Genomic DNA, 10,839 nt, shown 5'->3' with positions numbered 1-10,839 from the left:
ATGGAGACAATCCCACAAGCAGAGGAGTTGCTAGTATGCAGTTATGAAAGAGATATTCTCACTTGGGTTTGATGTAAGATTGGAGGGCATAATAATAAGGGATGCTGTGCATATAGCAAAATCAGGGCTCAGTTTACTCAACAGATTGATTGATCATTTCCAAAAAGAAAAAAATCAATCATTTAACTTCAAAAGAGTAAAATCACTACACACCCTTGTACTTTATTTATAAATGACATGACCACCCCACCCCCACCCCCACCTCACCCTGCCCAGGCTGGCCTGGAACTCCTGGGCTCAAGTGATCCTCTTGCCTCATCCCTGGCCTACACTGCATCTAGATTTAAGTGTAAACTGTTTCTCAGGGAAAGGCATAGGCAGCTCTTGCCTTTCCCAGCCCTGTCTCTGGTCTCCCACTGGAATGGCCCATAGTTGTGGTGAAGCTATGAGACGCTTGGAGTCTTGGCTGGGGTTGTAGCTCAGTTGATATAGTACTTACCTAACATTCACAACGCCCTAGATTTGATACCCAGACCCACATAAAAAACTGGGCCTGTAATCTGAGCACTCTAGAGGTGGAGGTGTGTGTGTGGGGGATCAGAAGTTCAAGGTCATCCTCAGATGTGTAGCAAGCTCTAGGCTAGGCTGGGATACTCGAGGTCTTGTTCAGAAAACAAAATGAGCTGGGCAGTGGTGACACATACCTCAAGTTCCAGGACAGCCAGGGATACACAGAAAAAGCCCGTCTTGGAAAACTAATAAATAAACAAACACAAAAATCAAACTCTCTGGATACTGTCTGAACCAGCAACCCAGACAGCTTTCTACACCTATATCATGTGGTATTTTCTTTAGTTTTTAAATATCTCATATGTTTGTTTATTTTTATTTTTTTGAGGCAGGGTCTCATGTGTTTTTTGAGACAGGGTCCAAGAGCCCACATCCAGCCTGTTCCATGTGGCGCTGGGGATTTAGCATTTGTAGCAAGCACTCTTCCAACTGACCTAGTGGCCAGCTTAGCTATCTTAAGTTTTTTTGTTTTGTTTCATTTCTCATGTGGCTTAGAGCCGTCTTCAAAGTAGGTTGCATTCAAGGTGATAGAGTGCTCGCCTGCCATGCATGAAGACCTGGGTTCAATCCTTGGCACCAGATAAACTGGATGTGGTGGCACTCACCTGTAATTCTAGAGCCCGGAAGGCGGAGACCGAAGGTCATCCTAGGCTACATACCCAGTTCTAGGTTAACCTGAGCCACATTCATTTTACAGAGCATGGTGGCTTCTGCCGATAATCCAGGTTATAGCCCAGAGTCTTAGGTAATATAAACTGTCAACATTTTGCATCGTATTTCTTTTTGTATTCTCATTTCATTAAGACCAGAGAGGGCTATAACCAAAGTACACTACACCCACGTATAAAAATGCCAAAATGAAGCACATTATTTATATAATTAATTATGGTATTAATGTAAGGTAATAAAAAGGCAATGCAAGGGGGGCAGAGGCAGGTCTGTGTTTCCCACCAAGAGCGCCTAGCACAGCCATTTCGTATTGTAAGATTGTAAGTGTTCAGGAGATGTTTTGTTCAAAAGTTAACTTCTCAAGCCACCTACTGTGTGCTGGGTGATGTGGTTTCACACTTGGGGTAGTTGACGTGTAAAACACAGGCTCCTCAGAAGCAAAAAAGGGCATAATTTAAGTTATAAACAGGGGCTGGGGTGCAGCTCCCTGGCTGAACGTCTGTTATGCCCTCCCAACACTGAAAGAAAAGAAAAAGAAGTATTAACAATTAAACTAATTATTTCTCATTCCATCACCTTGGAGCTGACAGCTTTGTGACATCTCACGAAGTGCCATACGGATTGTTGTTGTTGTTTCTTTGTTTTGGCTTGTTTTGCTTTGTTTTTTCTAGACTGGGTTTCTCTGTGTAGCCCTGGCTATCCTGGAGCTTGCTTTGTAGACCAGCCTGGCCTCCGACTCAGAGATCCGCCTGCCTCTGCAGATGGAGTGCTGGGGTCAAAGGTGTGTGCCACCGTGCTCAGCCTCCACATTGTTTTTAATTAGGTTTGCACCCGTCTGTGCTTGTACTGTGCTGTGTTTGGCTACCAGATGTCTAGGGCTACCTTTTTAATGTCTAGCATTGCTCCTTGTACTTTAAAGAAAAAAAAAAGTCTTAAAAGGGCTCAGGCAAGGCTAAACCAACAGTTCAATCCCGGAGTCCAAATGGTGGAAGTCAAGAACCAACTTTCAAAAGCTGTCCTCTGAACTCAGGAACTCATGTACACACACACACACACACACACACACACACACACACACACACACACACAAATAAAAATGCTGTGGAGATTAAGGAACAAGGGGATGTGTGTGTGTGCGCGTGTGTGTTGGGGGGGGTGTTGCTGGGGATCGAACTCGCGGCCTTGCACACGCTAATCATGTTCAACTACAGAGCTGTAAATACCCAGCCCAGTGAATGGGCCCTAAAGAGGAAAGAAGTTACTATGAGATTTAGTTCTCTTGTGGAGATCGCCTATTTCTCCGTTTATTTCAGATATGAATCAGCTAGTCTGCGTAAATCATGTGTGTTAAAGCTCACCAGGTGCAGGTACGAGATTCGCAGCTATAGAAATTAGTCAGGGGCAGATGAAAAAAAAAAAAAAAAAAGTAGGCGGCTCTGCCGGGGGGGGGGGGGGCGGAGCCGGCAGAGTTTAAGCATTTCTGACCAATCAAAAGGAGACCATTGGCGCGAGGGGGGAGGGTAAAGGGGGAGCGGGAGATCGAGAACCCTGCCCAGTCACCGGAGCCAGTCCTGCCTACAGCTTCCTGGCCGAAGTGTTTTTGCCCACCCAGAGCAACTGATTCCGAGCCCTGCTCCAGCAATGGCCTTCGCAAATCTGCGCAAAGTGCTCATCAGCGACAGCCTGGACCCCTGCTGCCGGAAGATCCTGCAAGATGGAGGGCTGCAGGTAGTGGAGAAGCAGAACTTGAGCAAGGAGGAGCTGATAGCCGAGCTGCAGGTAAGGTGAGCCGGAGACGAGCGAAGTCACCGGGCATCTTTATGACCAAACCCGCTGACCTTACGGGTGCCAGGACTGCCCTCCCCTGTCTTATCTGTTGGTCCCGGGGCCTCCCGAGATTGGGGACCAGCAGAGGGAGGGAGGAAAGGCGGAGAGGAATGAACAGCCCCGGGCTGCAGGATGCAAACTTTGCGTGCTGTTTGCAACCGCGTGTTTCTTGTCGGCGTTGCAAAGTGTAGCTGCTCCCATCTGGTACCGCGGGATGCCAGAACCGCTCCGGAGCCTTCGCGCCCGGCCGCCCAGCCTCGGGGTGCCGCACGCGGAGCCTCGTGCACGGGGGGGACCCTTCCCCATCCAGGGCAGGCCGCTGGGGTGGGGGCAGGGGGCGCTGGCTATGCCAATGCGGGTCCCGTGGCATCTGTGGCTGCGGACTCGCACCGCCCGTTGTCTGATGCAAGACCTTGGCGCGCTTTCTCGGGCCCTGGGCCTCTGGGGAGCGCTCGCTGGATTCGGGGCGGGCCGGGGGTGCAGCCGGAGCCCCGCGCCGCCCACGCGGCTGCCGCCTGGAGTCGGCCTCCACCGTCGGCTTTATCGCCGAACAGGACCGACTTCACTCCATCAGAATATTGTCCCATGCACCATCGGGAAAGAACATTTCTACCAAGTCTTCGGGGTAAACCTCTGATCGTTTTAACTTGAAGTCTTTCCCTTCCTTTCCCTTGAAAAGGTTTTGCTAAATTGGGTGACATTGCTTTAGGTTTGCGGTGGGGGGTGGGGGTATTTTGTGAGCTCTTCTCTCCAGTTCCTGTCCTTCCTGCCGGTCGGATCCATCCAGGTATGCTGTCTCCTTCGCTGCCTCTCAGCTGTCCTGCCCCACCCCCCAAGTTCCACGTGCTCCGCCTAGGGCCTGCAGCCAAAGCGAATGTGCGCCTCCTCCTCTTGGGCAGGCTGAGAGGCCTTAAACCGCAGGGACCAAGCGGGGTTGCTCTGGCCGCCGTGGAAACTGCTCGCTTGTCGGTTTCTCCCAGGACCCTGCCCCGCCTCCCCTTCCTCTGTGAAGCTGATATCCACGTGCCCAAGCAACCCTTATTCGCAGACTTTTCTGGTCCTGATCTTTAAGAAGCTTGGAGGAGTCTAGGCCAGGTGGCACGCACCTGTAACCCCAGCGCTCCCCGGAGGCAAGGAGAAGGCTCTCAAGATGGATCCCAGCCGGCTGGACGGCCCGAGATCCTGTCTCAAAAAGAAAAACATGAAAAAGAACTGGCTGGCTCGTGCCTTGCACTAAGGAGGCTGAGTCGGAAGCATCTCTTGTGAGTTCGAGGCCAGCCTGGGCTACAGAATGAGACCGTATCTGGAAAGCTTGATAAAAAAAAGGAAAGAAGACTGTAGGTTACCTGGGGAGCAGGGCCCAGCACCGAGACAGCTGCTCGGGTGACAGTTCCAGCTAGACTGGAAAGTGGGAGAAGGGACTTACAGGGGACGGTATGGGTGGGCGGGGCTCGGGGTGTGACTCTTGTCAATGGAGCAATTACCAGCAATTACCTCCTGGTGTCAGTGACCTTGGCTCTCAAATCGAAGCAGTGGCCAGGAATGGGGACTTCAGGGCACCATTGGCCAGGGCTTTGCTGCTTTCCAGTGGCAGTGAGAAATGTCATATCCAATAAAGGGGGCAGGAATAGGGGGCGTGAGGAGAGTGAGGAGCTGGCCAAGGCCTCACCAAACACCTGGAAGTGTGGGGATGGGAGTATGGCGCTTAAAATGCAGGCTGCTTTCAGGCGATGGATACGCGTGGCAGGTTAGAAGAGGTGGGTGCCAGCTGACGTGACTGGCTGGCCCCTGGAGGAGCTCTCAGCCTTCAGTCTGCCTTGGCAAAATACCCAGTGCAGAGTGCCAATTAATTAATCTTGGCTAACCCGAGGAAGGATCCTCACTTCTACCCTCCCTCCTCACTTATCTCCTTCCAGAGTAGTCTGGCCCTGCCTCCTGCCCTCCCCACCTCAACCTTTGCAGTGAGAAGCAAGGGTTAGCCCCTGCTGGCTGTTTGCCCTCAGCCCAAGAAGGAGATGATAACGTAATTCTCTCCCCTAGTGGTAGACTGCCAGTCATCAAGTCACAGCACCCGGGGGGGGGGGGGGGGGGGGGGGGGGGGGGCCACTGAGTTTCGTAAGTCATGATCAGTGTTGTAGAAAATAATAGAGACAGCCATGTTGGTAGTGTCTTATTTCATATATGGGGTTTCAGTCACGTGTGTATGTGAATATATGAATATAAAGACACAAATTAGAGGTTGGCTTCTTTTTTCATTCATCAACATAACTATTGTTATTTGAGATAGGGTCTTACTGTGTGTGTGTGTGTGTGTGTGTGAGAGAGAGAGAGAGAGAGAGGGGGGAGGGAGGGAGGGAGAGAGAGTGTTGTACATGCATACAATTGAGCCCTTTGCAAATAGTTAATTTTTAGCTCTGGATGTGGTGAAGCATGCCACACTTGAGAAGCTAGAACATCAGGATTGCCACATTGCAAGACCTTCTCCAAAAAAAAAAAAAAAAAAAAAAGAGGGAGAGAGAGAGAGAGGCAAGGGGTCATGGCTCATGCATTTAATCTCAGTACTCAGAAGGCAGAGGCAGATGGATCTCTGTGTTCCAGGCCAGCCAGGGCATACCTGTATTCCCTACAACAGGGGAATCACCTGGAGAGCTTGACCAATGTGCCCTATGCACTAAGTGGTAACAACAATGGACTTACCCACAAGGCCAAGCTGGTTCTCTTGGGAGAGGAAGCATGTGTGAACTTGAAGAAAGGGGGTGGGGATAGGTTTTCGCTGAGTTAGCATTAGCTTTTCTGGGACAGCCGTAAATCAAGCAGATCAGTGGCTTGGTGTTTCCAAGCTCTAAAGCCTGGGAGTCAGAATGACGGAATTTGTAGGCAAATGTGGACCGTGCGCATTCCAGATGAAATAAGAGGCAAAGAGCCATGGAGGTGCCTGTATCAAGGTGCTTGCATTCCCAGAGAGGAAAGAGCGGGCACTGGGGTGGGGGTGGGGGGTAGAAGGATTCGATTTTGAGAGCCTTCAACTTAAATTCTGCCCTTTTCCCAGTGTTGGAGTGCTGGAACAGAGCCCTGGATTATAGGCATGCGTCAAGCATGACCAAGGAGAGCATTCTCATCCCAGCACTCCACGAGGAGTTTGGTTAGGTGTGAACATTTGGGTTGTTCAGTAGTTTGTGTACGTAAAAGAGGGGAGGACACCCTGAAGGAGTCTTTGAGGGATAAGCTACGTAGGGACGGAGTTTAGGAGTGCAGGGTTGGAGCGCTCAGCACAAGGTGGGTGGGCTGGTGGCCTCAGTACGTTTGCACTGAATAAGCCAAGGAACTGGCTTCTAGTTGATGTTGTAGGAGGCCAACTCTGACCAGTGTTGGCTCTAATGTAGGTTCTGGGCCCTTGGGACTTTGGATGCACATCTGTGCCAGTTTTGCTGGAGAAGCTTCGGGTTTATCGGAGCCAAAAGCTGGTTGCGACTGGTGGGTGGAAAGTACAGTGCCAGGGTGATGGCCCCACAGGGCAGACCCAGCCAGAGAGAGCAGAGCAGTGTTGCTGTGCTTGTCCTCGGGGGCTATCAGAAAAGGCAGGCCGGAGGCCTCCACCCTCCGCAGCGGCTGTTTCCTGGGGGGGTGGTCTCTCAATCTGGGGCAGCCTTGGAGGGAGTACTCAAGCCCAGGGGAATGATTGGGCAGGATTCCTTGAACAGGGCCGGGCCTGGGCTTTGGATCCTAGAGGAGACAATGAGTGGGAAGATGATGGATGACTCCTTGGGTGGTCTGTGCGTGCTTGCTCCTTACCTGTGCTTGTCAGTTGTGATGGGACCCTTCTCCCAGGGTTGGCCAGTTCCAGGGCAGGTTTCATATGTTAGTGTGTTATCAGTTACCTAAAGTGTGCTTGCTGGCTGCAGAGGGGCACACTAAGCCACCATACTGTGATCATACTGTATTTGTGCAGCTACACCACACACTGCCCAGCTGCCCGCCCCCCCCCCCCCCCGAAAAGGATGTGCAGGGTCCACTCCCCTTTCTCCACGTGCTCACCAACGGGGAATGGTCAGTTTCCTTTTTACCAATAGTAAACATGAAGTGAACCTTTAACATTCTGCTTTTATTTTATGTGTACGGATATGTTTGCCTGCTTGTATGTCTGTGGACCATGTGGGTGCCCTAGTGCCTGAGGGGGCCAGAAAAGGGCATTTGGATTCTCTGGAACTGGAGTTACAGATGTTTATGAGCCAGCCATCCTGTAGGTTCTGGGAATGGAACCCAGGTCCTCTGGAAGAGCAACCAATGTTCTTAACTACGGAGCCATCTGTCCAGCCCCACAAAGTGAACTTTTAAAATTCACCTCTTTTCTCTCCTGAGACAGGGCTTCACCGTGTACCCAAGGCCAACAGCCTCCGTGACTGCTAGATTTACATTTTTGGTTTAAAAATCTGTCTCTCTATCTTCGTGTGTGTGTGTGTGTGTGTGTGTGTGTGTGTGTGTGTGTGTGTGTGTGTGTGAGAGAGAGAGAGAGAGAGAGAGAGATTGGGGGTGGGGGAAGGGGGCAGGCGTGGTGGGGGGGCGACTTTTGGATGTCAGTTTTTTTCCTCCCACCAAGGGATCCTGGGTGCAACAGGCATTTTTCCAGCTGAGCCATCTCACCAGCCCTTGTTTTGTTCTTTTAGTGTCAGGATCTCACATTGTAGCCCAGGCTAGCCTCACGTCTGTGGCCGCCGTCCTCAGGCTCCCGTGCCCCTGCATCTCGGCTCTGCCTTGCTCTCCTCACCCTCACTCGGGTGTTGAAGGGTCTTTGCACAGGTCTGCATCCAGCCTGTGTCTTCACGGACGCTTTACTGAGTTCTTTTGCCCTGGAGGAACGTGGTTATTTTTGGTTCTGCATGGGATTTTCTTTCCATATCAAGACCATTGTCTTTCATTCTTCTTATGAGAGAGTTTTCCATGCAGAGGTTTACATTTAGAATACGGCCATTTCCTTACAGTTTCTGCAATGTGTATCTTTCTTATAAAAGACTCTGTCATCCCAAGATCTTAAGAAAACCCAATATACACTTTTCTCTAGTGCTTTGTTTTAAATTTCTTTAGCTCATCTGGATTCTTAAATCTAAGCATTTTCCCTCTAAATCTTCATAGCACTGTTGTTCAGTCTTTCCCCCTCCGTTTGATTCCTGCCTTTATAAGTTCCTACTTCGTGAATGTTAGTGTTACTGTTTGTTTTGAAGACAGTGGCTTGCTCTGTCACCAGGCCGGTCTTGAACTCACAACCGTCCTGCCTGAGTCTTCTCAGTGCTGGAGTATTTAGTCACCACACCATAGATCTGTTGGTCTAGGTTCCTGTTTCTGTTGATTTCCCACTGTGTTTCTTATGTTTCTCCTGGTCCTTCCAACTTTTTCTCCCTTTCCAAAACCTACTGGCGATCCTTAATCACTCTTGTTGATGAAGTTGATGTAACGAGTGTTCTAAAGCATCAGCAGGCGCTAGTCCACAGCCCAGAGGCCACTGGGTGTTCTAGAGGCCTTGGTCTTTGCCCCATAGCTGTGTCTTCACAGCTGAGTAGCTGAAGATCCCAGACCTTTGTTGGGGACCTCAGAGGCTTTCCTGGAGGAACCATATACTTTTGACAGTGACTCTAAATGCTGCCTTTGGGAAGTGGCTGCACACTTGGACTCTCAGAAGAGTTGAGCTCCATCCCAGCTTCTTCTAGTGTTGGATTACTGTCTGTTATATGGAGGCCATGAGTTAGGCTGTTGAGAAGCACAGGGCTTGATGTAAAGTACCCTTTTAAAAAAGTCATTCCTCACAACTCCCCACTCCTCCAAACCGAAGTGTTTCCAGTTTGGTTTCTGCACCTACCTGCCTGTGACTCAGGCTTTATCATTTTGATATCCTGACACCGTCTCTTTCCTAGTTACGGCATCAAAGATGCCAGTTCTTGGGGCTGACTTCAGATCTGTAACAGTGACCTAATTCAGGTTGCCTCTCAGAGCCTCTGTTTCTTGACCCAAAAAATGGGGATAATGGGGTCCGTCACTGGAGATGCTCACATGTGGCTTATGCGTGCAGCACTGAGGCTAAAGGGGCTGTGGAGAAAAGGGAGGGTGCCAAAAATAATTCAGGTGAACACTTGAATTAAAAAACATTGCTTAGCCCCATGGTGGTGGCTCACACGTTTAATCCCAGCACTCAGGAGGCAGAGGCAGGCGGATCTCTGTGAGTTGAAGCCAGCCTGGGCTACAGAGTGAGTTCCAGGACAGGCAGGACTGTTTTCACAGAGAAACCCTATCTCAGGGAGAAAAACAAAATAGAAATCTTTAAGCCTAGGAGATCAGACTCTGCAGGTCAAGGGGAAGACCACTAAACACAGGGCGTCTGGGGCTGGGGATGTAGGTCCAGTTGGTAGAGGGTTTGCCTGCCTTCTCAGGGCTCCGTCCTCGGCACCTTATAAACTGGATGTGGTAGTGAGTGCTGGAAATCCCATCACTTAGGATCAAAAGTTCAGAGTCATCCCCGGCTACTTTATGAATTCAGAGCCATCCTGGTCTACAATGAAGCTGTCTCAAAACAAAGGGGAGAGGAGCAGACGGCTCATCTGAACGTCTGAAAAAGTGAGCAAACATCCCACCCTAAGGGTCACAGCAATAAGGAAGTGTTAGGGAGCAGACATCTATCAAATCCAGTCAGAGGCAGGGGAATCCTTCATTGGGGCCAGTGTGGTGGGCGTCTGTGTGCCAGGAGCAGTGTTCTTTTTCTGACTGGGCGCTGGCTAGTATTGGGCTAGGGTGCTACAGGGGGAAGTCGGAGCACCCTCTTGGTGCAGGCTGGTATTGGCTGTACCACTACGGCAAGTGTTGGCAGATTTTAGAGTATCTGTCACTGAACTTCCGGGTCTGGATGGTTTCTTGGTCATCCTACCTACCAGTGACCTAGCCAGTGGAAGAAAGAAAAGAACTAGGGCCCCGGGGTGTGGTGACAGAGGTTTACAGAGCTGACTGGGTTTTAGGGGGACAGGTGTGGCTGGGTGTGTGTTTCTCATTTGCAGAATGAGCTCGTGAATATTTCTTGGAATCTCCTACTCTGTTCTGTCCAAACCACAGCCGTTAAGGGGCTTGAGGTGGCCTGAGGGGGCCGTGCCACAGCCCTGACCAGACACCGTTGAGGCTGCCTGAAGCATAAAGAGCTACAGAGAAGTGCTTGTATAACTGTTAAGGTCGGGTCTCACGTTGCCTGGACCAGCCTTGGATTCTGTCACTGTGGAGTCTACCTCTGCTCTTGGGCAGTCGGTCCGTTCCCACATTTAAACCACCCCTCCCCCCAGCACAAACACCCTTTGCCACAGCACGAGCTTCACCCCTCTTTCCCCAGCAGAGATAGAACAGCTCTGTTCTCAGCTTTTAACTGCTCCACACTTGTTCCTCAGTTCCAGGCTTGTGCACAATAAATACAGTGTGGGCCTCACCCTAGGGGCCAGATTCTTGGGCCTTTCTGTCTTCAGAATCCATGCCTTGGGGGAAGAGAGGCAAGAAGCTCTTCAGAGGACCTGATGGAGAGCTGCTCTGGGAAACTGGGTGTGAGGGGCCACTACTCCGACCCTCTTACAAAACCTGTGGAGGAGAGGAGGGGTAAAGAATGAGGTAACTTGAAACAGTGACCTGCCTGAACTTTGGCCTCTGGTGCTTTTATTTTTGGTGCCTTTTTATTGACATTTGTCTTGTTGTTGTTTGCTTGGTCTATTTTTATTTAATAGTTGAATAATTAGGGGTAGTCTGGCCTCAAAC

General features: G+C 50.5%; 1 protein-coding gene across 1 annotated transcript in view; it reads left to right on the top strand.

Annotated features, from left to right (window-relative positions):
• The first annotated feature begins 2,766 nt into the window (after positions 1-2,766).
• Positions 2,767-10,839, top strand: part of Phgdh (phosphoglycerate dehydrogenase) — a 29,197-nt gene continuing 21,124 nt past the window's right edge. Inside the window, exon 1 of the mRNA XM_052730450.1 lies at positions 2,767-3,018. Coding sequence (XP_052586410.1) covers positions 2,881-3,018 — 138 coding nt within the window. The 5' untranslated portion in view covers positions 2,767-2,880. The remainder of the gene's footprint in view (positions 3,019-10,839) is intronic.

This window comes from Peromyscus californicus, unplaced genomic scaffold (assembly GCF_007827085.1).
Source record: "Peromyscus californicus insignis strain IS unplaced genomic scaffold, ASM782708v3 Scaffold_9__1_contigs__length_137607984, whole genome shotgun sequence".
Lineage (NCBI taxonomy): Eukaryota > Metazoa > Chordata > Mammalia > Rodentia > Cricetidae > Peromyscus > Peromyscus californicus.
The sequence above is the reverse complement of the archived record's forward strand: the minus strand, read 5'-3'. Positions and strand labels throughout refer to the sequence as shown.